Below are 27,881 nucleotides of genomic sequence, written 5' to 3' on the forward strand. Positions count from 1 at the left end.
CACCAAAAAAAGCTTGGAGTTTCAGCTCGAGTGGTTGCATATCAGGAAAAACAAAAATGAAAAACCTTTCACAAACGGATTTTTCCTTCCAATAAAATATAAAATGATACAACGTAAAACATTTTCTTTTAAAAAAAACAACATCACGTAATATTTACAGTAAAACACATTTGAACAGAAGCCTATTTTAGCTATGTGTATTTGTGTGCATCTCAGTTGCTGTATGCGGTGTATAAAACTCATTTGTGTTGGTTACACCTCTTACAGCCCCTCCCCCAAAGCTACCTTTCTACCTATTGAGACGTTTGTGTACTTTACATAGTGAAGTGGATTTTTTGTAAAAAAAAGCAAAATAGTCCATGTCCAACAGCAGACTCTGGCCCAATGCAATCATGGGATACTCTCCCATGTTTTGACCATGCATTCATTTCCAATCATTTAACTCGGAAGCCCTGAACCAAACCCCATGCCCATCAGCAGCAGGAGAAAAGAACTAAGGAATGTTGGCTGCGTTTATTTAAAAATGTAGATGGTCCGTGGGTGAACTTCATTCATCCTCCTCCTAGCCAGAAAATTGTCACCTGCAGTATTTCAGCATGGTTCTGGAAACCACAAAAGCCCTAACGTTTAGGGGAAAGGTGGCAACCTTAACCCCTGAGTTTCAGGAGAAGAATGAGAGGTTCCCCTCTCCCCTTCGCCCTGATGCTTTAGTTAGTAGACTAGGCTGCTTCGAGGTTTGCCAGCTTTCCCCCTTCCAGCAAGGCCCTTCCGCTTTTAAAAGACTCGTGCCACGCAATAAGGAGGGAGGTAATGCAATAGCAGGCTGCAGCTTGGGGGTAACCTGTTAAATCTGAAGCTGGAGACCTAAGTAGCTGTGGCTCTTGTCTTCTTCCATGCATGCACACAGCTGATCCATGCCTCCTCCTCTGTGTGGCATCTTCAGAGACCTGCTTGCTGCAATTGGCTGGGAAGGTGGAAGCAAGGAATGGAGGTAGACAGACACTGGAACAGGCGCCCCCAACCTTTGGCCGTCCAGATGTTTTGGACTACAATTCCCACCATCCCTGACCGCTGGTCCTGCTAGCTAGGGATCATGGGAGTTGTAGGCCAAAATATCTGGAGGGCCGCAGGTTGGGGATGCCTGCACTAGAAGCTGCAGCTTCCATGTTTCCCAACCGAGCAGCAAATCCAGAAATGAAGGCACTCCCTAGATCACAGGGACTGACACAGCCTGGGAGCAAATTCCCTGTCGCACTAGGGATGAGAGTGAAGGGAGGCAGCGACCTTTTCTGGGAGCCCTTCCTGCGGTTCAAAATTTGCATTTAAGGGGGGGAGTACAGGAAGGTGATGCACAGCCAGGCCCATAGCAGCAAAGGCGCCAATCTTGTTCTGAACTGTATTGCAGCCACACTGAGGAATTTAGAAGACTCCTGCCTCCCACCTTTCCTAGGAACCCTGAGGGTGGGACTAGACCTCCTAAAGCTGCCTCCACATCCCTTTGCTGCCTCTTCCTTGCAAAACCCACAACATGACACAGAATAGGCTGTGACAGCGTCTTCACCCGCTTCTGCCGGCTAACGATGAGAGGTGCCTTGGGAGATGCTGGTATTACGTTGCATCGCACATTGCGTTGCAAAATACATCATGAGGAAGTGGGGGAAAGAGGCACAGAGGGCGGTGGCAGTTCCGTGTCTCTTAAAATGCCTAGTTCTGTGTTTTTTTGGGAGGGGGGGAATACTTTTTGGCAACTTGTAGGCATGGAAAATGAACAAGTATTAAAAAAAGAAAAGGGGGAGGAATAGGACCAGGGGTTCAACCATGTGTCTACAGGAAGCTAACGCCACGACAAAAGGAAAGAGAGAGTGGCCTGGGTTACACCTGATCTGTTTGGTATTCGGACGCTTCAGAGAGGCTTTCGGAAAAGCTGAGGAAGTTCTCCTGGTACTCGGAGCAGATGATCTCGAAGCGGTAGTGTCTGAACTCCACAGCAAAGGAGCCGAAGTAGCAGAGGAAGCACATCACCATTCCCCACTGTATCCGCGCAGCGTGCATGTGGAACTTCTGGGACATCAAGATGAAATCTGGAGAGGCGTCAAGGAAAAATGCGCAGGAAGAAGAGAAGAAGAAGAGTTTGGATTTGATATCCCGCCTTTCACTCCCCTTCAGGAGTCTCAAAGCGGCTAACATTCTCCTTTCCCTTCCTCTCCCACAACAAACACTCTGTGAGGTGAATGGGGCTGAGAGACTTCAAAGAAGTGTGACTGGCCCAAGGTCACCCAGCAGCTGCATGTGGAGGAGTGGGGAGGCGAACCCGGTTCACCAGATTACGAGACTACCGCTCTTAACCACTACACCACACTGGCTCTCAAGAGAACGTGGATGAGGCTGTCTTACATGCAGGGCTGTGTCAACACTGTGCTAAAGAATAAAACATTTGGCACGCAGGCAACCCAAATTCTGCACCAAAAAAGTAGAATTCTGTGATTCGTTTAACTTAAACTTGGGACGCCCTCCCAGCAGATGTCAAAGAGAACAACAACTACCAAACTTTTAGAAGACATCTGAAGGCAGCCCTGTTTAGGGAGGCTTTTAATGTTTGATGTATTGCTGTATTTTAATATTTGCTTCGAAGCCGCCCAGAGTGGCTGGGGAAGCCCGGCTGGACGGGTGGAGTATAAATATATTATTATTATTATTATTATTATTATTATTATTATTATTATTATTATTTCTCTTATTTTGCATCATTTATTCTTCACAAGGTGCAATGGGAGGGTTGGCCCTTTTCATAACCCATTTGGATTTTGGTATTCATGGGGAATTCACAGCTAAAAGAAGCCAAGTAGGGGAGGAGGCAAAGTTTTTCTCCCCTTCCTATGCATCCCATTTGGTATTAAAACAGATTCCCCTCCCCCTTTGCAGACACCCACTTTATTACACCAGCACACTGATCCATCAAGAGTTCATCATACTTTCGCAAAGCTTATGTAAGGACATTTCAGATGACGTGGGTTTGGTTTTTTTACCAGACTCAACTTGCTGCTGTTGTTTTATTAGAACCTTACCTCTGTCTTCTGAGAACTGCATTAGCTGGAGGAAAAGCATGCAAAAGGGATAATAAGGCTGGCAAGTTTCCAATGCTGTGTGTATGCAAAACAAGGAGATAAGAGATGAGAAAGGAAAGCTAATTTTGCATGTGACAGTGAGGGCACGTTCATAAAAAACCGCACCCATTTAATACGGATCTCGGGTTTTGAACCTCCAAAATTCTGTTCAAGATCTCTGTGCCATGCACCAAAAGAATCTACACAATTTTCATTCAAAATCATTCCTGCTAATAGCTGTACTGGAAATGGTAGCCTTGTGCGCACAAAAAAAAAATCTATACACAAATCTCACTCGAGACTTCCCACAGCCCCATGCCTTTATCAGGTCTTGTAAAGAAAGCAGGTTAGTGGAGCCTTTGTCCACAAGACCCAAATCAGCGTACAGAGTTCAAGGACAGGGCCACATAGTCACAATCATGCTCTCCCCCACCCCTTTACTGAGAGCACAAACTCTTTTACCCAAACTTGGCAAACCACAATAGCTGTCCAGTGGGATGAATTTGGCTCAATGCATCACAAGTTCTGTAGGCTGGTATAGTGTTTTTTTTAATATATATATATATATATATATATATATATGAGAATTGCATTTCGAAAAAAGAGAGAGAGAAAGAACGAAAGTAAAAAGTGAGTGAGAATGTAACAGAGGGAAAAAAATACTGATACTTTACCGTACATTCACATACAGATGTGTATATTCTTATTAGCCTAATGCACATATAATTGTCAGTACCCCAATATATTCTGTGTAAACCCATTCCAAATTCCATTGAATTTATCCAAAGAAAATTAAGTCTATAAGCTGTCAGTTCATATGTTGCTAATGTCACCACTGATTAAGGGGAATTGTATCTCTGTTCTTTGGTATAGTTGAAGAAATTGCGGCTTTCCCTTAAGCATCTGTAAGAGAGGGATGCTGGGCTCAATAAGCCTTTGATCTGATCCAGCAGCCGCCTTCTTACACTCTTAGGTTATGTTCTTAAAACAGAGCAGTTACTAAAGGGTCACAGAGTATTCATATTGTGCATCTTCCCTTGGTCAAAACACATTTTTCATCAGGTGACTAATTTGGGACTTGCTCAGTACAATCCCACACATACTCAGAAATAAACTGAACTTACTCCCAGTTAAGGGTGTATATGATTTCACTTTAGGAGCAGAATTATATGCATTTCTGCCCAGAAGTAAACCCCATTGTATTTTGTAGGGCTTGCTTTCAGGTACGTCGGTACAGGATCACAACTTAAGGCACAGGACTGCATTGAAAATCCAACCTTACATGCTTGGCACACAAAAACCACCTGCATCAAAATTTAAATTTTAGCAGAATTTATAGTTTCAGAAATGCATAATTTGAATGAGTTCTGGGGATTAGTGTTAAGACTTGATTTCACAGTACATGTGCTGATACTCATAAATGCAATGGCAAACTACAGCCTCATGCAAACAGTTCATTGCTTGGAAACTCTAATTTATCAGATCGTGAACTTTCCGCCTTTGAGATGAGAAGCTGGTGAAAATGTGCAGAATTAAAGGATACAAAGGACGACGCAGAGGGTTATCGCTGCTGACAAGACGACTCGTGGGATCCCAGCTTTCCTTCCTTCATTCTTCAAGTTTATTTTGAGCGTTAGGGCAGACTGAATCCAGCAGGCCAGGGTGCCGAAACCAAAGGTCAGGGATGTGCCCACATTATGGATTTCTTCATCGTTCGAAAGCTGCAAAGACAACAGAACCGGTGGCCTTCCTTGATGTGATTGATAGAAAAGGCTCTTGCCCTCAAACCTCCAGATGATTCTGCTTTACCTGGTTCTGCTAAGGAACCAGAGCGAACCTGGTCATACTGCCACTGCTGACCTCAACATGCGTGAGAGAATACCTTGATGTGTGGATGACTTTACTTTCTCCTCAATCCTTCAAGGCTGATGGCTCAGAGGCACGCCTAAGGTGGGCAGGTGCAAAAGGAGATGGAGTTCCTGCACATTTAATATTTGTGCAGAAGAGGGGCTTTCAGCAGGTGTATCTTATCATGCAGGGGATGTGGGTGGCGCTGTGGGTTAAACCACAGAGCCTAGGACTTGCCGGTCAAAAGGTTGGTGGTTCGAATCCCCGTGACGGGGTGAGCTCCTGTTGCTCGGTCCCAGCTCCTCCCAACCTAGCAGTTCGAAAGCACGTCAAAGTGGAAGTAGATAAATAGGTACCACTCCGGTGGGAAGGTAAACGGTGTTTCCGTGCACTGCTCTGGTTCGCCAGAAGTGGCTTAGTCATGCTGGCCACATGACCCAGAAGCTGTACGCCGGCTCCCTCGGCCAATAAAGCAAGATGAGCGCCGCAACCCCAGAGTCGGTCATGACTGGACCTAATGGTCAGGGGTCCTTTACCTATCTTATCATGCAAGTTACACCTGCCAAGCTTCTCTCTTCTGTATAGCTATTAAAAGGTTCGGGAGCCCTGTCGTCTTTTGCATCTGATCACCCGAGACGTGCCTGGAGTAAAGAAGGATGGAAGAGCTGGAGAGGAAGAGGAAATATTTCTGCTCTTTCTGAAGCAGATCAGAAGAAACAACTAAGGCATTTAAAGTAGAGGTACTAGATGTCCCCAGTTTCCGGGGACAGTCCCCGGATTTGCAAATCTGTCCCCGGACAAATTCCATCCCGGGAATGTCCCCAGATTTGCAAATCTGTCCCCGGGAAACGTGGCAGCAGCAGCCTCAGCAGCCCGCAGCCTGGTAGCACAGTTGGCTCTGGCTGGCTTCAGGAGCTGCTTGCTGCTGCTGCCACTGCCGAGGGGGAACCAGGGACGTCCAGCGGTACAGATCCCCCTTCCCCCTTTGTTTTGACAGATTGGGGGAGGCTCGGAAGTCACAGGCGGGCGGGTGGGCGTTGCCCAGGAGGGGCGCAAGGCGTGTGGTTTCTCTGCCGGGCAAGGTGCAAAGCCCTTCTTTCACACCCTGTGAAACATAAATGGACAGAGTTTTTAAAAAACTGGGAAACTCCCAAGCCTCCCCTGATCAGTCAAAACAAAGGGGGAAGGGGGAAGGAGATTGGGGGAGGCTCGGGAGTCACGGGCGGGCGGTGCGCCATTGCCCAGTTTTTTTAAATCTCAGAGCATTTATGTTTCACAGGGTGCAAAAGAAGGGCTTTGCACCTTTATACAATATGCATATGTGCTTGAGCCCAGGGTCTTTTGCCTCACCATCCCCACTACTGACTCCCTGTTGCTACTCGGCTTAAAAAAAAAAGTGTCCCTGCATTCATTTTAAAAAATCTGGTAACCATAGTTTAAAGCACCCTCCTAAAGAATCCTGTGAACTATAGTTCACTCCTCACAGAGCTACAATTCTCAGCACTCTGAACAACACCCAGGATTCTTTGGGGAACAGAGGATGTGCTGTTCCACATCCTCTCCCGTATCCCAGTCCTGGTTGGCACCAATAACAGGCTGCAGGGAGTGGCAAGCTTAACATGACCTACGGGCCTCCTGTTGCTATTAATCCACTCAGAAGAATAATTCTACATGAAATGTACTTTCTTTACGACAGTAGGTGGGTTTGGGATTTATAGGAATGGAGGGCTCTTACGCAAGTGCTAGTAAATCCTGCATGCCTCAGCACAAATGCCCTGTTCTCTTATAAATGTGCCGTTTCCTTTTATGGATGTATCGTTCCCTACCTCACATCTGCCAAATAAATCATCTCATCTGCCTGGAGCAGCCTGAGCCCTGACATCAAGCGACACCTAAGCCGGGCTTTTGCGGGCATCAGATTTTGGCCCACGAAAACACGGCTTACATTTATTCCGTGACCTGCAGGCACCTTGGACAGAATCCATGAGAACTGAGCCACTAGCTGTGTGGGCTTGATAGGTCTTGCACCTCTCCCATCAAGCTGTGGAGCATGCAAAAATCTGACGGCGTTTCAAAGGCAGCTTGTAATGCGGTGTGCTTGATGGCTGATTATCTTGCTAGGCACACAGTAAGACAGGATCCTCTCCTACTTGCAGCACGCCATCATTTCAGGGGTGCTGGGATGTCAGGATGAAGGGCCTACCTCTATGAGAAGGGTTGAAGGTTAGGTGACCATGCCTAACCATCGGATCTACAATTCTACGTTTCTAAACGAGACAGGGAGGGAGTCGAGAAACCTGATACTCAAAAGGAGGATGGAGACAGTCTGGGAATACTGAACTTACAGAAAGTGCCATCTGGCGGCCAGTTGAAGCTAGGCAGGAGATCCTTTTAAAGCAGGGAGGGATCCACTCTGCCCTGCATGCTGAAAGCACATGCAATGCACTCTTCTTTAGGGTGCTGAAGATGAGCAGCACACAATGGGCAAAGGTGCACTGAGATTTTGTCAGGGGCAAAATCTTGGGAATTATAGGAACAGAACTACCTAAAATGTATAGAAATTTATTCATGTATATGACTATAGCAGCAAAAATGCTACTTGCCCAAAAACGGAAAGAAGAAGTCCCAGCAAAGGAAGAATAGATACAAAAACTTACGGAATATGCAGAAAGGGTGAAATTTACCGGAAGAATAAGAAATCAAGATAACTTTTTACAAAAGAATGGAAATGGTTCATGGAATACTCATGGATAAATTGTAAACAGATGAAAACATTGGCAGGGTTATTGTAACAACCTGCAGTTTCGTAAGAGTACATATTTAAAGAAGAGGAATAAATGAACAAATTAAGTTAATTTGGATATGTAGAATATGTTATAAATAAATTTAAGGAAAGTGGGGGAAGGAAGCCAAGTTTTGAAATGTAAAAATGATTGTAGAATCAGTGAAATGTATAAATTTGAAAAGAGTTGTGTGTGTGTGTGTGTGTGTGTGTGTGTGTGTGTGTGTGTTTAAAGAGATTTTGCCAGATGGGGAAGAGGAGTCATTTAAGAATACGGTAAAAGATGAGGAAGCCACAGAAGAAGGGACATTACCATTGTTTAGGGCACAGTACTATAATCCCAGAGAACACACCCCAGAAGCCATGGGATACAGGAGATCTCTCCCCTCACCCACAGAGAAAGAGGTCTGCAGGCTGTGAAGGAGTCCTGTCCTTGACCTGTCTTAAATGTGACACGGAAACTTCTGCCACCCTTGCTGCTCTGTTGTCGGTGCTCCAACAGCCACAATGGCAATAAGGGGTGTTCAAAGGGTGTGATGGGGCAGAAGAGGGGAGGTTTTTGGAGCCACTGAACCCAGAATGCTTGTTCCTCTGACACACAGACAGAGAGAGAAAAGGGTGGCGAAAATATTCCAGCCTTATAGCTGGCATACTAATTTCCTCTGCAACTTTCTCCTCCCCACCCTCCATCCTGGTCAGTATGAGGTCCTTAGGGTTTGGGGTTTAGAGGTTCTTCCAGCACAAATACTCCTTTGCCTATCATAACAGAATAGCTCTGTTCTAGACATTTACTGTAGATTATTATTAACAGGCTATTGAACTAGAAACTAATGAGATAATGTCTTAATTCAGACACACTGACAAAACATGGTTGTTTCACTGCTTAATCATTAACAAACAAACAGACCATCGTTTGTGGTGTCTCAAGAAAAAGCAGCAATGAGCCTTGTGATCTCGTAGTGTGAAAGGGAAGATTATCTGATGGGGGACAGATTAAATCTGAAGGCAGTCCTGCATCTGGAAGCTTTTAACATGCGGTGTTCTGTTGTGTTCTTGTATATTCTGTTGGCAGCCACCCAGAGTGGCCCATGTGAACTGAACAAAGTTTCACATTTTGGGTTCTGTTGCAGACCTGACATACGTTTTAATTTGTAAACTATTTGAATCACCACATTTGTAAACTTCCTAATGGCTTGTGGCCAAAACAAATAACTGAATCCAGCCGAAGTATTCTGTATAGATGGGGAACTGGCAGGTTTCCAAGATGTTGTTAGAATCTTAACTCCCATCAGCGCCAGCCAGCACAGCCAGAGATTATGAGGATGTAGTATGTTGAAATAAATAAATTAAGGTCTTATGTATATAATAAAGGTTCATAAATGTACCAAGCAAACATGTACATAGGCCACATGTTTGAAGTTGCACAGGAAAGCAGCCATGGAGCCATTTTGACTCCCAGGCTGACCAGGTGTTTTCTCTGCAAGGTCAAATGGAAAAGCCTCCTCATTGTCTTTTCCTTCACAAATCCTGTCTTAAGGGTATGTCTGTGTTTGAATCGGGTGTGAGCCTGCGACCTGGCCCAGGAACTAAGTATTTATCATTGCAAAAGACTGGCCAGGCTCCCCAGGCAATCCAATCAAGTAACCTGCCAGACAGGAGATAAACAACGGCAGGAGAAAAACAACATTCAAATTTCTGTTTTAGACCACCTTTTCTGTGATGTAGGTATGATGCATCTGGGGTGGTATTGATCTACAGGGTGGCAATTTCAAAAGTCCATATAAAGCCTTGCGCGCCATTGTCCTGGGTTCCTCCTCCTTTCCTGTGGGTGAGGGGAGCACCCTGTGGCAACAGATCAATAAAGATCAAGCTTACAAGCTGCTTTGCTTCTCAATATTCTCTGGTTGGCCTCTGATTAATTTTTTTGCTTGTATGTATCAACTGCAACATGCGATTGCATGTGCTTCGATTCCACTTGGAATTTGACAACAGAACAGTGGTCTAGAAACATTAAAAAGACGCCCATATATGCCAGGCACAGATCTCTAGGGCAGAGCGCATCTTTTGCATGCAGAATATACCAGGTTCGACCCCTGGCTTGTCTAGTTGAAAATGGCAGGTGATGGGAAAGACCTCAACGTGGGACCTGGAGAGTCACTCCCATTCAGGACAGACAAGAGGTAGGGAAGATTTTCAGTCGAGGGCCACATTCCCTTCTGGGTGCCCTTCTGGAGGCCAAATGTCAGTGGCGGGAGGAGACAGAGATAAGAGCAGCAGAGCAGTGGATGTAAAGGATGCCTTTGTAGCGTAGGCTAGTTTGTACTCTCACTCTACGTGGGGTCCTCGCCGTGGGATCACATTCACCCGGTGCTATACCAACTGCACTGGCTCCCGGTGGAGTACAGGATCAGGTTTAAGGTGCTGGTTTTAACCTTTAAAGCCCTATACGGCCTAGGACCCTCGTACCTATGGGACCACCTCTCCTGGTATGTCCCACTGAGGACCTTATGGTCTTCAAACAAAAACATCTTGGAGGTCCCAGGCCTCAGGGCCAGGGCTTTTTCGGCTGTGGCCCTGATCTGGTGGAACACTCTGTCACAAGAGAGTAGGGCCTTGCGGGACTTGACATATTTCCGCAGGGCTTGCAAGACAGAGCTGTTCCACCAGGCCTTTGGCCAAGGCACAGTCTGACCCCCTCCTTTGGTAATCCTCATAGAACTCTAGCCCAATGGTTGCCATTAATTTGATTCTGAATTGATTTTAGAATGTATTTCAATTAATTAATTGTGATTTTATATAAGCTGTGTTACTTTTACTGTTGTTAGCTGCTCTGAGCCCAGCTTCGGCTGGGGAGGGTGGGATATAAATAAAATTTTATTTATTTATTTATTGTTATTGTTATTGTTATTGTTATTGTTGTTGTTGTTGTTGTTGTTGTTGTTGTTGTTGTTGTTATTATTATTATTATTATTATTATTATTATTATCCTTCATCCAGACAAGTAAGAGGTATTATCAAGAGACCACAGACACATTCCAGCCAAAAAATGCTCACGGAAGGTGCAAAGAGGTGCCGGTGAGGGGCGTGGCTTAGGGAGAGAGTCAGTTATTGGGGAAGATGAGAGAGAAAGAGGGAGAGAGAACGAGAACACACACAATACCTGGAAATTGCCCAGCAAAGTCATTCCGAAGGAGGCCAAGCACAACGCCACCAGGCCGCTCACATTGAGCCAGGGATTCAAAACTTTTGGTTTTAGCTGAATAAAGCGAAGGACAGCCACAACAAGCGCTGAAATGAGGAACAAGAACGTGACACTCATGCGCAATTATGAGTCCAAACGTCAATATAATTCTAGGTCCAAACAGGTCTGCAAGACAAAATGCACCCACCACAGCCTGGCTATGGAGCTTGAGAAGTGGAAAAGTATCCACCCTCTTTTAATTCTGGGGCAGCGGACTTGCAAGAGCCTCCCTCCTGAGTTATTTCTTGGTCAGTCAAAAGCAACGCCACCCGGAACAATTAAGACCTGATAGGACCCTAGAAGCCTCTCTCCCGTTAACCATCTCCACTGTGGTTGAATCTTGCCTACAAAGGATGACCCAGAAGCAAAGGCAGCCAGGCCTTTGGTACTTTTAAGAGTGGTGTAGGAAAAGGAATTTTGGTAGCTCCAGTTTACATACCTGCCAAACTCCCTTCTTCTACACATAGGTGCCCTGCACTCCTTTGGATCTGGTCACCCTATATTTGAAACAGCATACCATAAACTTTTGTCAGAAGAGTCTTCCTTGTATATATGTAGACTGGAGGTAGCCAATGGGCAGCCTTCTAGATATTTTGGACCACAGCTCCCATCAGCCCTGACTGGCATAACCAATGGCCCAGAGGCCATTATTACACATCCCAGGTAACCAGGTGAGCGTAGATTTATAAGCCTGCTATAGGACTACTACAGCTCAGTTCCTAACCCTAGCAAAGAAATACTGACCATCAATTAAAAGAAGGGTTGTGAACGTTATATAACAAACATTATCACCATTATTATATGCATAATCACATTATTGCTGTGCTCACACACATGCAGGATTTAAAGCATTAGAAACTGATATCGTCATGCAAATAAAAACAAATATTGCTTGAAAAATGAGATGATTAAAAACAAACAAGCAAAAATATACGGCGACTATAATGTTTCACTATCTGGATATTTTACACAAACTTTGCATATGTTATTTTATAGTAGGGGTGGATAACTTTTTTGGGCTGCGGGCCTTTGAGGGCTACATGTCAAAGTGAGCAATGGACAAAGTGCAAAAGAAGTATGGGAAAACAAATTTTGTTGCTGTTACAAATTTTGGTGGGTCTTATGGGTGGGTCACAAAAATATTTGACATCATAGAACTGCAGAAGGAAACCTGCAAGAATTGTCATTTTTAAAAAAAACCAGACTTTTTTTAATGAACAAATTTTGAGTGGCCTTGGGAGGCCTCAAAAAACCTTTATCATTGCAGTATCGCATCTGAGAACCTATTGGAGCAGTCTGTAAAAATGTTTTAAAAATAAATGGAATTTTTTTGACGTGCTTTAATGCTACAAAAAAAAAATCAGTTGGCATCATAGCACTACAAATTAAAAATGGCAAACTTACCGGGGGGGGGGGGGGACCGTCTCAAGAGCCACAAAACCTCTTGCGGGTCAGGATCTTGCCTGCGGGCCATGGGTTAGCACCCCTGTTTTACAGGTCTAGTTCTCAGAGGCAGTAAATATGTTAGAGCAGCTTTGAGGGGCAGATAGCAGTGCTGCAAACTGCCTGAGATTTTAATTAACAAGACAGTGTAGTGTTGCTCCAGGGCATTGTGGGAAATTTAAAATGGCAGCCAGCTCTGCTACTAGGTAAACCCCACACCCAGGTAGGTGTCAGAGCTGGTGAGCCATCCCCAAAGATTTTAGATGCAGATGCCAAGCCTGAAACCTGCATCTGAGCTAAATAACTTGAGATTAGGTAGGGTTTCCGACGAGTGGTTGCTCTTCCATTAAAAAAAAAACACCCTGCATGCAGAAATCCAGCATGTCAGGAAGAAGGGACTTAGTCTAGCCTTCTACCTGACATTCTAATCTTCTGCGTTGAAAGATTTCAAATCTTTTTATGAAGGAGCAGTCCCCCACATGACCTTCAGTCTCAAGTTGTCCAGCCCAAACACCCCCCTCAGTGAGAACTAAGCCATAATAGCTGCAGATTCCTGGGCCTCACCTTGACAACATTGACTGAGCTGAACCTGGGGATTCGCTAACACAATTTAGAAGAGACAAAAAAAATAAAAGAAGCCAGACATTCTCCATGCAATGCCTACCTAGAAATGCTGCCATGTTCATGACTTGGCTAAACACACAGCTTGCAGGAGGGGCGTCACCTGCAATACTTCAAAAATATAATGCGCATCATTGTAATTCAACTAAGCCTGCAACAGAGATGCATAAATCAGTAAAATGGTCCACTGGTTTAAAAATGGGCCTCATTTGGGGGGAAAGACATGGAGGATGGAAAGTGACTTGATTACCTTATATAAGGAGGCTTTTGGGGACCTTCCTTCCTAAGGGACGAAAAAAAAAAAGAAATGAATCATACACAATTCAGAATTGCAGGGCTGGTTACTGAATGTTACAGAATGTGATTTAGTTTAGAACAGCAATGGAGAACCAGCCAGTTTGGCCAATGGTCAGGGATGATGGAAGTTATACAGTGGTATCTCAGGTTAAGTACTTAATTCGTTCCAGAGGTCCGTTCTTAACATGAAACTGTTCTTAACCTGAAGCACCACTTTAGCTAATGGGGCCTCCTGCTGCTGCTGCGCCGCCAGAGCACGATTTCTGTTCTCATCCTGAAACAAAGTTCTTAACCTGAAGCACTATTTCTGGGTTAGCGGAGTCTGTAACCTGAAGCATATGTAACCTGAAGCGTATGTCACCCGAGGTACCACGGGATAGCCCATGGGTAGGCAAACTAAGGCCCAGGGGCCAGATGTGGTCCAATCACCCTCTAAATCTGGCCCGCGGACGATCCAGGAATCAGCATGTTTTTCCACGAGTAGAATGTGTCCTTTTATTTAAAATGCATCTCTGGGTTATTTGTGGGGCATAGGAACTCGTTCACCCCCCCCCCAATATAGTCCGCCCCCCAAGGTCTGAGGGACAGTGGCTCCCTGCTGAAAAAGTTTGCTGACCCCTGCATATAGCCCATCCACATTTGGAGGGCTGCTAGTTCCTGATCCCTGAATTAGACCTGCCTGCAGTGACAGACTCCCTCTACCTAATGGATGTGTACAGTGGTACCTCGCAAGACGAAATTAATTCGTTCCACAAGTTTTTTCTTCTTGCGAGTTTTTTGTCTTGCGAAGCATGGTTTCCCATAGGAATGCAATGAAAATCAATTAATGCGTTCCTATGGAAACTGCTTGCCGGGCTGGCGGTGCGGAGAAGGGCTTTTCTCCCCACCGCAAGCCTTCAGGACAGGTCCGGGAACAGAGGGGAAGGCGCGTTGCGATTCTCCTCTGTCCCCGGACCTGTTCTGAAGGCTGGCGGTCCACAGCCATCCAAAGGCTGGCGAGGGGAGAAGGGCTCTCCGCCCCACCGCCAGCCTTCGGAGGAGCCTTCCGAAGCCTGGCAGGGGGAGGAACCTAATGCCAATCTTTCTTTCCCCCCTTGTTCTTGATGTAGATCTTCCCTCACCTCTTCTTCCCTAATGTGAGAAGGGTGCCATTTTGGGATCTGCCTCAGGTGCCAAAATGTTTTGGGCCGGCCCTGACAACAGGCTGCTTTGGACAGTTGTCTCAACTGTGACTGAAGCTGTAGAGGCAGGCAGGCGGCAGCAGCACAAGGGCCAGTCAGCAGGGAAGGGTGAGAAAGGCTGTCATGGTCACGGATGGAATGGGGGTTTCCTTGCTGGCCCTCGCCTGCATGCTACCTGGAAGGGGATGTGGCAAGGTTGTCTCCTGCTTCCCCCACCTGGGCAGGGGCTTCTGCTGTTCTGCTTTAGCTGTCATTTTAATGGGAGGCACTAATTCAGGCCAATGCAGGGTTCATAGGGTACAGTAGGTAACCAAGACTGGCTCCATCGTCTGCACCACGGTTTTGCAACTGGCTGCAGCTGGTGGACTTCTGAGCTCTGGTTTTTAAAAAAGGAAAAGGTGGCTCATTCAAGCCTGACCTAATAATAATAATTTTTATTTATATCCCGCCCTCCCCAGCCGAAGCCGGGCTCAGGGCGGCTAACAACACTAAAACAAGGGATACCCACATGACCTGAAGGTGCTGCTGTGCAATGCCAGGTCAATGATTCATAAGACCACTGCCATCCATGACTTGATCATGGATGGAGGACTTGACCTGGCATGTGTAACAGAGACTTGGTTGGATGAAGCAGATGGGCCTGTCCTTGCCGCTGCTTGTCCACCAGATTTCTCTTACGCACAGCAACCCAGGTCATGTGGGCGGGGAGGGGGGGTTGCAGTGATTTTTAGAAAGTCATTAGTTTGCACCAGGCGTCCTATTGGGAAGACCCAGTTTTCTGAGTGCATGTTCTGGAAGTTGGGCAATAGGGGCAGTACAGGATTCCTTTTGGTGTACCGACCTCCCCGCTGCACCAAGGATTCCCTGCCCGAGCTGCTTCAGGTCGTGGCAGATGTTATCCTGGAGACACCTAGCTTGGTCGTCCTAGGGGATTTTAACATCCATGCCGACACGACCTTACAAGGGGCAGCTCGGGACTTCGTGGAAAGCATGGCCTCCATGGGGCTGTCCCTGAATAAGTCTGGCCCAACCCATAGCCGCGGACATGCCTTGGACCTGGTGTTTACCTCTATGGATGTTGGTGATCTGACACTAAGTAAAAGCGAAATGAAAGAAGTGCCATGGTCAGATCACTTCCTGGTGCAACTGGACTTCTCTGCGACCCATCCCCTCTGCAGGGAGGTGGGACCAATTCGGATGGTCCGCCCCCGCCACTTAATGGATCCAAATGGTTTCCAGAGAGTGGTAGGGGATGCTTTATCCCATGTTGATGGCCTTTCAGCTGATTCCCTGGTGGCCCGCTGGAATGCGGAGTTAACCAGGGCTAATGACTGTTTGGCTCCGAAGCGCCCTCTCCGATTGCATGGAGCCCGGAAAGCCCCGTGGTTTTCCACAGATCTGAGGGCAATGAAACAATCGTTGAGACGGCTAGAGCGCCGGTGGCGGATAACACATTCCGAATCTGACCGGACACAGGTTAGAGCTCAGCGTCGAGCCTACCAAGTGCCTCTATTGCATCTGCAGAAAACAGCAGCAGGAGACTTTTTCAGGTGGTTCACAATTTAGCGGAACCACCTGTAACATCGGGGCCCAGTACGGGCCACATATTCTCCTGCAATGATTTTGAAAAGTTTTTTGCAGATAAAATCGTTCAGATTCGGGAAGAAGTAGACTCCACCGTGGGAGCAGGGCCAGGGCGGGAGAGTGCTAGAGTTCTGTCTAGTCAAGTTGAGTGGGATCAATTCCAATCTGTTACCTCCGAAGATGTGGACAGGCTGCTTGGACAAGTGAAACCAACCACCTGTCTCCTGGATCCTTGCCCATCCTGGCTTATAAAAGCTAGCCGGGAAGGACTGGGCGATGGGCTTCGTGGGGTGGTGAATGCTTCCCTCTGTGAGGGAGCCTTCCCAGACGCACTGAAAGAGGCGGTTATTAAACCGCTTCTTTAAAAACCATCTTTAGATGCGGCCACAATGGCCAACTATCGCCCAGTCTCAAATCTTCCATTCTTGGGCAAGGTGATAGAGCGAGCGGTTGCCGAACAACTCCAGGCACGCCTGGAAGAAGCGGACCATTTGGATCCCTTCCAGACGGGATTCAGGCCTCATCATGGGACTGAAACTGCCTTGGTCGCACTGGTTGATGATCTCCGGCGGGCTAGGGATAAAGGTGAGAGCTGTTTCCTAGTTCTGCTGAATTTCTCAGCGGCGTTTGATACCATCGACCATAACATCCTTCTGGACCGTCTTGAGGGGCTGGGAGCTGGGGGCACTGTCCTACAGTGGTTCCGCTCCTTCCTCCTGGGCCGTGTTCAGAAAGTGGTGGTGGGGGATGAGTGTTCAGACCCCTGGGCTCTCACTTGTGGGGTGCCTCAGGGTTCTGTCCTCTCCCCCATGCTTTTCAACATTTACATGCAGCCGCTGGGAGAGATCATCAGGAGGTTTGGGCTGGGTGTTCATCAGTATGCAGATGATACCCAGCTCTACCTCTCTTTTAAATCAGAACCAGTGAGGGCAGTGAAGGTCCTGTGTGAGTGTCTGGAGGCGGTTGGAGGATGGATGGCGGCTAACAGATTGAGGTTGAATCCTGACAAGACAGAAGTACTGTTTCTGGGGGACAGGAGACGGGCAGGTGTGGAGGATTCCCTGGTCCTGAATGGGGTAACTGTGCCCCTGAAGGACCAGGTGCGCAGCCTGGGAGTCATTTTGGACTCACAGCTGTCCATGGAGGCACAGGTCAAATCTGTGTCCAGGGCAGCTGTTTACCAGCTCCATCTGGTACGTAGGCTGAGACCCTATCTGCCTGCGGACTGTCTCGCCAGAGTGGTGCATGCTCTGGTTATCTCCCGCTTGGACTACTGCAATGCACTCTACGTGGGGCTACCTTTGAAGGTGACTCGGAAACTACAACTAATCCAGAATGTGGCAGCTAGACTGGTGACTGGGAGTGGCCGCCAAGACCATATAACACCGGTCTTGAAAAGACCTACATTGGCTCCCAGTATGTTTCCGAGCACAATTCAAAGTGTTGGTGCTGACCTTTAAAGCCCTAAACGGCCTCGGTCCAGTATACCTGAAGGAGCGTCTCCACCCCCATCATTCTGCCCGGACGCTGAGGTCCAGCGCCGAGGGCCTTCTGGCGGTTCTCTCATTGCGAGAAGCAAAGCTACAGGGAACCAGGCAGAGGGCCTTCTCGGTAGTGGCGCCCACCCTGTGGAACGCCCTTCCAGCAGATGTCAAAGCGATAAACAACTACCTGACATTCAGAAGACATCTTAAGGCAGCCCTGTTCAGGGAAGTTTTTAACGTGTGATATTTTACTGTATTTTTAGTTTTTATGGAAGCCGCCCAGAGTGGCTGGGGAGGCCCAGCCAGATGGGCGGGGTATAAATAATAAATTATTATTATTATTATTATTATTATTATTATTATTATTATTAAACAGTGCAACATTAGAAAAACATTAGAAAAATTAATTAAAATCAAAACTGATGGCAACCATAAACTAAAGTTTTGTAAAGATTGCCAAAGGAGGGAGTCAGGCTGCGCCCTGGCCAAAGGCCTGGTGGAACAGCTCTGTCTTGCAGGCCCTGCGGAAAGATGTCAAGTCCTGCAGGGCCCTTGTCTCTTGTGACAGAGCGTTCCACCAGGTTGGAGCCGCAGCCCAAAAAGCCCTGGCTCTAGTTGAGGCCAGCCTAATCTCTCTGTGGCCTGGGACCTTCAAGATGTTTTTATTTGAAGACCATAAGTTCCTCTGTGGGGCATACCAGGAGAGGTGGTCCCGTAGGTACGAGGGTCCTAGGTCGTATAGGGCTTTGAAGGTTAAAACCAGCACCTTAAACCTGATCCTGTACTCCACCGGGAGCCAGTGCAGCTGGTATAGCACCGGATGAATGTGATCTCGCAGCGAAGACCCCGTAAGGAGTCTCGCTGCGGCATTCTGCACCCGCTGGAGTTTCTGGGTCAGTCTCAAGGGCAGCCCCACGTAGAGTGAGTTACAATAATCCAGTCTGGAGGTGACCGTCGCGTGGATCACAGTGGCTAGGTCAGGGCGAGAGAGGTAAGGAGCCAACTGCTTAGCTTGGCGCCTTACCTACTCTTGCTTTTAAAAAAGAAAACGTGCTAGTAGTAGACTGCAAGAAAAGGAAGGTGCTATTAGCAGACTGCAAAATCAAGCAGAGTAACTTTCAATTCATAAGGAACTCTGCACTGTTTCCACTCATTTCTTCCATTGCTTCTATTTACATTGCTGTTTGGTGGATAACACCCTAGGCCAGTGATGGCCAAACTTGGCCCTCCAGCTGTTTTGGGACTACAATTCCCATCATCCCTGACAACTGGTCCTGTTAGCTAGGGATGATGGGATTTGTAGTCCCAAAACAGCTGGAGGGCCAAGTTTGGCCATCACTGCCCTAGGCTATTAGCCGAGAGCATCACTGTGTAAAGTCAGCTAAAAGGATTATATGCTGCATTCCAGGGAAACTAATCCTGCTTCTCTGTAGGGGTCAGCAGTATAGGGCTCCCAGCACTGCTTTGAGTTCATGTGCTGAAACTCACCCTGATGATTTGATACTGTGAAGCATAATGGACTGTGTCATTAGAAAGTAAGATTTAAAATATATATATATTACCTGTCCAGCACATTTAGCGGAATAATGTTGTTGTCTTCTACTGCTATAAAATACCTGCCAAAATAGGAAGGAAGACATTTAGACAATTGTAAATGAAGGGTAAAAGGGACGCAGGTGGCGCTGTGGGTTAAACCACAGAGCCTAGAAGAAGAAGAGTTTGGATTTGATATCCCACTTTATCACTACCTGAAGAAGTCTCAAAGCGGCTATTAATCTCCTTTTCTCTTCCTCCCCCACAACAAACACTCTGTGAGATGAGTGAGGCTGATAAGTGTGACTAGCCCAAGGTCACCCAGCAGCTGCGTATGAAGGAGCGGGGAATCGAACCTGGTTCACCAGATTACAAGTCCACCGCTCTTATCCACTACATCACACTGGCTTGCTGATCAGAAGGTTGGCGGTTCGAATCCCTGCAACGGGGTGAGCTTCCGTTGCTCAGTCCCTGCTCCTGCCAATCTAGCAGTTCGAAAGCACATTAAAGTGCAAGTAGATAAATAGGTACCGCTCTGGCGTGAAGGTAAACAGACGTAATGGTCAGGGGTCTCTTTAGCTTTACCTAAATGAGGGGTGGGGTGTCACGGCTGGTTCCTGGAAGAAGGCAAGTTGTTCAGCAGAATGACAGAACAAGGCTCTTTCAGCGAAGAACTGTTCATCCTGAAGCATGCCGAGACCCCGTGAATAATGTCGCTCCAAAGAAAATTATTCCACCCAGAAAGCATAAAAGGTCCATAAAGGTCACTTACACAATCCACAGTCCTGCTGAGGTAAACAGTGTCAACACAAGAGGTAAGAACATCCATACGCTGCATTTCTTCCCATCCATGCCTGACAGGAACAAAGAGAACAGAAATGAAACATGGCAAACGTGAGAACTTGTGGCCTTTTCTTACCTCAACGAGAAGATATACAATGCTCTCTATATACTCAAAATGGTGACATTCTTCGCCCAACTTGCAAATTACTATTAATCCCATTTTAAACCTGCCTTTCCTCCCAAGAGCTACATGGAGCTTAGTTTGTTTTATGCCTATTGTCGCACCTTCGGGTGCCACCATAACTTCACAGTGTTCAAAAAGCTCATTGTTATTCTACCTAGGTAAAGAGGAAGATGGACAATTGCTTTTCTGCCACCCATCCTTAAAACAGGAACAACTCTTTCCAGTCTTCCCATAGCCTCCCAAAATGTCTGGTGAGATGTCACATGAGAAGCACATTAGCAGAGTAAAGATTGAACTGAATTATTGGGGGGGGGCACACCCACATTCCCCCCTTTTTCCTAGCCAAATTGTATACGAGGCTCATGAAATCCTGAGAGGCGGGCCTTGTTACCTCAGGTTATGGTTCCTTGGAAGATGCACTAATTAAACTCATGTACAGCACTCAATGCACATGTCACACAAATTGCAATTGATTGCAAATTTGCATAATAAGCAGAAAGGTTTCATTTTTTTGGCCTGATCTGCATCTAATCGCATTTTTCAGTCTCTAGTTACATTCCCTTCCCCTTAGTCATCATCTATTATTTCCTTCTGTTCCCACACAGTTCCCTGCCAGAAATGTCAATATTCTGCAAAAATAATAATGAGAGAAGACGCTAACCGAGGCTGTTTATTGCTGCATTTTCTATATGCACCTTTTTTTGTTGATTGGCATGCTTTATGATGAGCACAGAGTTTTGAGTTCTCAGTGCGATTTTCACGCTTGATGTCGAATAAGCAAGACGCAAGTCATCCTGGAAAACCGCTTTCCTCCAGTTCCCTCTGCCCCAATCCTCGAAGCCAATGAATTCATTAATAAAGTTAATGGAATCTGTCACTCGAGTACCAGGAGACATGTCAGCAGGGACAAAAGTCAATTTCTCTACGCTTCTAGCTTCCTTGCAAAGAAATCTCTGCCTAGGATGGATTTTACTTCAGCATCATGCAGCAAGCGCTAAGTGCCGTCCCTGAAGCCTGCAGCAATTTAGCCACATCTTCCAAGCTTGCTGCTTTGGGATATGCGCCACTTTCTATTCTTTCCATTGTGACCATTTTCAGCACATGTAACCCCCTGCCCCCCCAAAAAAAACACTCATCAACTTCTTAACTGGTTTCAAACATTCCTCAGCTATATCCTGACTAATATTCATAGCATCGTTTCACACCAGATACTACTGTTGTTCATTTTCTTCCCAAAAGCACAAATAAAGAGGGAGTGAGACAGTGCTTTTTTTCTTTTTAAAAAAGTTTACTCTTAAAAAAAAATTACTCTAAAAAAAAATTTGACTCAAGAAAACCACCGTTTTATAGTTCAAATCGGGGAAAATAAATACAGTAAATGGACAAATTACAAAGATTCACAAAATGTTTAGGGGTATTCGTACCCTTGCGTACCCCCCAGAAAAAAGCACTGGAGTTAGATATTAAGATTTCAGAAAACTGATGCCAAGTTAACAAATGCAAAACCCAGTGCTTACTGCCTGCTATATATTGGCCTGGTTCACAAGACACACTAAATCTTGGCTTAGCGAGAATGCATGAACATGCAGACACCCGTAGAGATGCTCACAGCCAGTTTGTTCCTCCCCAGTTACTTTAACTGATGTGATGTGCTGAGCTAAATAAAAGTTTGGCTTAGAATGCCATCTAAACTGGGATTAGTGGCTAAGCTCTCTTTTCACTAACCATGAGCTGTAACCAAAAGACGCAAAACACTTGTGAGCTTTTGCAAACCAGCTCACTGACTGCTTCAACCAGTCGAAATTCACCTTTGTGTAGAGGTAAGAAAGACACAGTTACTTCCCTGGCACACATATAAGGTTGTTGCAACCCAAGGCCCTGATGCATGAAGACTTGATTTTGTGCAAGCCTCTGCTTCACACACACACACACACACACACACACACACACCTTGGAGTAAATATTCCAAGATCGTGAATGCAAAATATTCCTGAACTCTGGGAGATTAAATGTGGTAATGTCCATAAGTACCTCCCAGAAGGCAGAAATGCAACGTCATACCCTTTTGTTCTGTGTTCAATAATTCTCAAAAATTTCTGCCCTATAAGGGACAACTTAAATAAATGTTATCACATTGAAGATGGTCCCAAGAAGAGCACTTTGCCATTAGACATTGCCAGACTGCATAAAGGCACAGAGTTCATTAGTACCAAAACAAAAAATTGCCTTCCCCGTTAGATTCACTTCCTCTGCCCCTTCTGCTCATGGGCCTTTTTCAACGCGTTTCCCCCACATCTGTGGTTGTTCAACGTTCGGTGTAAACAAATGACCATGAAACTTGCCTTCCTTTCTGGCAGACAAACCATGCTTAGCAAAACTTGGCTTCCTTCTGCAAACCATGCGAGAAGGAACCAAACATTTGCAAGCATATTATATATATATATATATATATATATATATATATATATATATATATATATATATATATATATATCCTATTTCATCTTGCAAACGAACAGTGGGGTCTTCCCCAAACAGTCACATTTCCCCGAATGAAAATCTGATGGCACCGTTTCAGTTCTAGACGCAGCCCAGAAGCATTTCTGTGGCTTCATCCCATGCTTCGGCTGCCAGCAGATCTGGGGGAACTGTGGGCCATCCAGAAGTTGCTGGACTCTGACATCCCACAGCCAGCATGCCCAATGGTCTGTGATGATGAGAGCAATGTGGGGCACATCACAGGTCCCCCACATCCCTCCATTGTCACTGCTCAGCCTCAACCAGACCTGTCTGATTTCCTCCTCCTTCCTACAAATCCTTTAAAATGTCACAGCAGCAGCAACAGCAACACTTTGGGTTTAAGCCGGGGGGGGGGGAGCACCTGCCACACTGCAATCTATTACGACATTCTGGAATTTTGTTTCTTACAACCAGTAGTTATTTTGCTTTTTGTGTGTTTCGCGGGCAAAAAAATTTTGACGTGTCGGTACTCATATATTGATAAGAGTGCGGTGGGTAGCAGCACAAAATGGCTGCCACAGGCATTTTTTAAAAAAGGGGAGATGACTTACTCCAAACCTACGAGATAATTAGCTGTCAACTTTTCCTTTTTCTTGCGGGGAATCTTATTCGAATAAGGGAATTTCCCTTAAAAAAAGGAAAACGCTGACAGCTATGACGAGATTGCCTTATCTCACACATGCCCACTCAAAATTACTTCGATGGGGGGGGGGATTGGCACACATACGTAACAATCGTCCCGCATTTGTTAGAACTTAAGTTGTTTTCCCAGTAGTGATGTATGGAAGTGAGAGCTGGACCATAAAGAAGGCTGATTGCCGAACAATTGATGCTTTTGAATCATGGTGCTGGAGGAGACTCTTGAGAGTCCCATGGACTGCAAGAAGATCAAACCTATCCATTCTGAAGGAAATCAGCCCTGAGTGCTCACTGGAAGGACAGATCCTGAAGCTGAAGCTCCAATACTATGGCGACCTCATGAGAAGAGAAGACTCCCTGGAAAAGACCCTGATGTTGGGAAAGATGGAGGGCACAAGGAGAAGGGGACGACAGAGGACGAGATGGTTGGATAGTGTTCTCGAAGCCACAAACATGAGTCTGACCAAACTGCGGGAGGCAGTGGAAGACAGGAGTGCCTGGCGTGCTCTGGTCCATGGGGTCACAAAGAGCCGGACACAACTAAACAACTAAACAACAACAAAGTCGTTTAGTGTCACAGCAGCTGCACTTTGGAACTCCCCGCTTATTGAGATCAAGCTCATACTCTTCACGGTGCCTGTTAAAAACATTCCTACCCAGACATTTAGAAAGCGAAGGACATTTTAACCTGCTTCAGTATTTTAACTTTTGCATGTTATAAAGCAGGGCTGTGCATTTCCCTCCATCTTCATCCGCTTTGAGGGGTTTATGACACTTTTCAACACAAGTTTTGCGTTGCAATGCACTAAGTCTCTACAGATCCCCTGGGATAGCAACAACTGCGCAGTCACTGGGGGAAAGCCCCCTACGCCTATGGGGTAGACCATCGTGCAACCTCAACCTTCGTTGTGGGGCAAGCTCACATGCAAGGCTTTGGCCCTGCCGTCTACTTGACGGGAGCCTCGAAGGCGCCCTTCTCTCTCCTTCGCTCTCTGCCATGCGCTCTGTGCGTTCAGGCTGGGGTGGGGCGCACAAAAGGCTAAAAATGGTGCATCGCCAGTTCCTTTTTCTGGGCTATGCGGGGGTCAAGTTCAGTTAATGGCTTGGGCCCCCTCAGGCCTGTCTCCCACAGCACTGAGGCAGGGAGATGGGTGCGCATGGGTGTGTGGCAAAAGAGGAAAAACTGAGAAGGGCATTTCAGCTCCCAAATCAGTAGGCCACACCGATGCCTGCAACATGGCAAGGCGTGCATGCGCGCACACAATTTCAGTCGAGGAAGCTTTGACTTGGAGCTTCCTACGGGCCCTGAATGCAGCTTTCAGACTACGGTTCTGGGCATGTTAATGGCTGCTGAAAAGCATCTCTCCTGCGGCCTAGTCCCACGTTGCCTTGGCAACGCAGTCTAATCACAAGAAATTGCTACAGGTCTCACAAGCGGCCAGGTTGCTCACTGGGGCAAGGTGGTTTTTGAGTATATTACACCGACCTTGGCCCAACTGCACTGGCTGCCCGTTAGTTTCCAGGCCCAGTTCAAAGTGCTGGTTTTGACCTATAAGGCCTTAAAATGGCTCAGGACGGCAATACGTCAAAGACTACCTCTCCCCATATAAACCGACCCAGACCCTGATATTATTATTTTAGGCCCTTTGTGTGCCTCATCCTCAAGAGGTCCAGAGAGTACGGCCTTTTCTGTGCTGGCTCCTTGCTTGTGGAATGCTCTCTCTAGGGAAGCTCACCTGGCACTTTCATTACATATCTTCAGGTGCCAGTCAAAAAATATTAATTCAACCACCCATGGCCTTTTAAATGTGCCTGCGGGAGTTACTGATTTCGTTTTATTATGTATTTCTTGTTTTCATTTTGTATTTTTATGTTGTGTTTGGATGAATATACCAATTTAATAAATGAAACAACAAATTAAATGAATGAATTAGGTAGTCAAGCTGTGTCGGACAACGTTTCTTTAGACTACAGGGAAGGGAGGGAGGGACACAACTGACTCCTTATCCACAAAAACAATTCCCTATACACAGAAATTTAGTATGTTAGGGAGGAGGCTAGACTAAAACCCCAGTCCCTGAAATCTAGCTTTCTGCGTGCAGAGATTTTTCCTGCTGTCTTTTAATGGAGACGTTAACCCCAACCAGCAGTCTGAAGTGGTACAGAATTTTAATTTTACCTTCTGAAAATGTCAGGTAATGCTAAATAAATAAATAAATAAATAGATAGATAAATAGATAAATAGATAAATAAATAAATAAAATATAAGTGTAATTACTAGGAAATCACTTTAAATTATTTCTGTGCAATTTTACACAAATATTACTTGCCAATCAAAACTAAATTATATTTATTTAACCAAAATACTTATTGAATTCCCAAGTCATATGTTACATTTTTTTAAAGCATTTTTGGAACTTGAAAAATTAAGATGCCTTACTCCAACATTAATTTGTTTTCATTCTTCATCTTTTAGCCAATAATGAGGCGAATATTTCTCACAGATGAAAACGGTCACTGTTGTGCACTTCTAACACACCTATGAATTGGAGCCAGGTCTATGTCTCAGCAGCAAAAAGCTGGGAAATCTAATTGAGGGGGGGGGGACACTGGTGGATAAACCCATAGTAGAACAAAAATTCTGTGTGTTTTTACTTGGAAGTAAATCCAACTTCTTCCAGACTGGCATTTTGTTATGGGTGTATTCTGCAAAAAAATATGTTCTTGACACAATATTAGTGCATTGGTGGTAGATTCATGGGTGCCAACTTCGCAGGGCCCTGGGTGCCCATGTACACAGAAAATTCCCCATGAAGGGGCTGGGGCCTGGGCACCCACAAATTTCGGTGCCAGGGCCATGCACACTGCATGGCACCCATGGCCCCAGGCACCCACGGTCGAGGGACCAAGCTGGCACTCTTGTGTGGATTCATTCTGCTTTAGTTTGTTCTGCTATGCTTTCCCAATACTGCCACACTATTACTGTCCAGCGGATCTATAGCACAACAAAAGCTGGGGGGTTGGGTATAAACCATTTGTGGTACAAGACATTGAATGATTTGAGAGGACATTATGAGATAGGAAACAGTGTGACAGCCCCAAATTTCTGGAGGTGCAAACAGTATTGAGAGCATGACCATCCTAGCATCATCATGAGCAAAAGTCATCATGATTGTACACACACAAAAAGATATATTGAGGGGCAATTAGTGAAAGGGACCTACTTTCCATGGAAACATACTAGGACTGGTCTAAAACATGCATGTTTAACTGTATAGCTTGTGCACTTACAACCAATGAGCACCAGAGGGCACAAAAATACTGCTTGGGATCAACATCAAAGACCTAGAAAGCTGTTTTAGTATCAAATCCCAAAGCAAGGGCTCATCCACAATTTTGCTTGAACCATATTTTGATTGTATTGTGTACCAATTAATTCCATAGGGCTTTCTTCGTTGTTCTGCAGCCATGCCTTGCAAAAATCTGATCCTGCCCCCGTGGAAAATTCAAAGACAGATGATGTTTAATTAAGCTCCAATTCAGCAGGTAAAGGTTGGATTGTCTCAAGGCACAGCTGTGGAACAATGAGAAAGGGCTGTCACCCATCATTTCGAACCTGTCACCCATCTTTCTGAGCATTTGGGCTCGTTTGCAAACCAGAGAAACTGCCAGGGAGAGACACATACAGCAACATATTCTATCGAATACAACAGAATGCTTCTCTTAAATCAAATTTCAGTGGACAGCAGCCCATGCATGTCAAGTGAAATCTCTGCAAGATGTAACATTAGTGGCCCTACCCTTGTTTTCTCCTGCTCCAGAAGCTAGGACCCGAACCCAAGGCTTCAAGTCACGAGAAAGGAGATTCCGACTAAACCTCAGGAAGAACTATTTGACAGAAAGAGCAGTTTGATAGTGGAACGGACTCCCACGAGAGGTGCTGGAATCTCCTTCCTTGGGGGTTTTCAAGCAGAGGTTGGATGGCTATCTGTCATGGCTGCCTTAGTTGAGATTCCTGCATTGCAGGAGGTTGGACTACATTTCTGAGCACAATTCAAAGTGTTGGTGTTGACCTTTAAAGCCCTAAACGGCCTCGGCCCAGTATACCTGAAGGAGCGTTTCCACCCACATTGTTCGGCATGGACGCTGAGGTCCAGCGCCGAGGGCCTTCTGGCGGTTCCCTCATTGTGAGAATCAAAGCTACATGGAACCAGGCAGAGGGCCTTCTCAGTAGTGGCGCCTGCCCTGTCGAACGCCCTCCCATCAGATGTCAAAGAGATAAACAACTACCTGACATTTAGAAGACATCTGAAGGCAGCCTTGTTCAGGGAAGTTTTTAATGTGTGACATTTTAATGTATTTTTAATGTTTGTTGGAAGCCGCCCAGAGTGGCTGGGGTACAAATAATAAATTATTATTATTACTACTATTACTATTACTATTATTATTATTATTATTATTATTATTATTATTATTATTATCAGACTAGATAACCCTTGGGTCCCTTCCAGCTCTACAGTTCTATAATTCTATGATTTGATTGCACGCAGAAAGTAGCCCTATAACACATTAGCACAAGTGAAGAGGCTGGTTTGCCTACGACAGGGGGACATGGTGATCCCCTACTGCGTCCCCTC

General features: G+C 45.8%; 1 protein-coding gene across 23 annotated transcripts in view; it reads right to left on the reverse strand.

The window, feature by feature from the left end:
- Window positions 1–344: 344 nt before the first annotated feature.
- The window catches only part of TMEM150C (transmembrane protein 150C), a 56,278-nt gene continuing 28,741 nt past the window's right edge, over window positions 345–27,881 (reverse strand). For 7 of the 23 annotated variants that reach the window (XM_081925393.1, XM_081925383.1, XM_081925389.1 and 4 more), the window contains 7 exons: window positions 19,891–19,972; window positions 19,148–19,201; window positions 13,290–13,322; window positions 11,415–11,472; window positions 10,895–11,022; window positions 4,648–4,825; window positions 345–2,081 (listed from right to left, as the gene is read on the reverse strand). In XM_081925393.1, coding sequence (XP_081781519.1) covers window positions 1,873–2,081; window positions 4,648–4,825; window positions 10,895–11,022; window positions 11,415–11,472; window positions 13,290–13,322; window positions 19,148–19,201; window positions 19,891–19,972 — 742 coding nt within the window. In that variant the 3' untranslated portion in view covers window positions 345–1,872. Of the gene's footprint in view, window positions 2,082–4,647; window positions 4,826–10,894; window positions 11,023–11,414; window positions 11,473–13,082; window positions 13,151–13,289; window positions 13,323–19,147; window positions 19,202–19,890; window positions 19,973–20,780; window positions 21,194–23,932; window positions 24,075–24,145; window positions 24,523–24,695; window positions 24,721–26,673; window positions 26,730–27,881 lie in introns of those variants that run through there. The other 16 variants (XM_081925376.1, XM_081925378.1, XM_081925372.1 and 13 more) reach the window with 10 other exon arrangements.

Source organism: Podarcis melisellensis, assembly GCF_964234715.1.
Source record: "Podarcis melisellensis genome assembly, chromosome: 9".
Classification (NCBI taxonomy): domain Eukaryota; kingdom Metazoa; phylum Chordata; class Lepidosauria; order Squamata; family Lacertidae; genus Podarcis; species Podarcis melisellensis.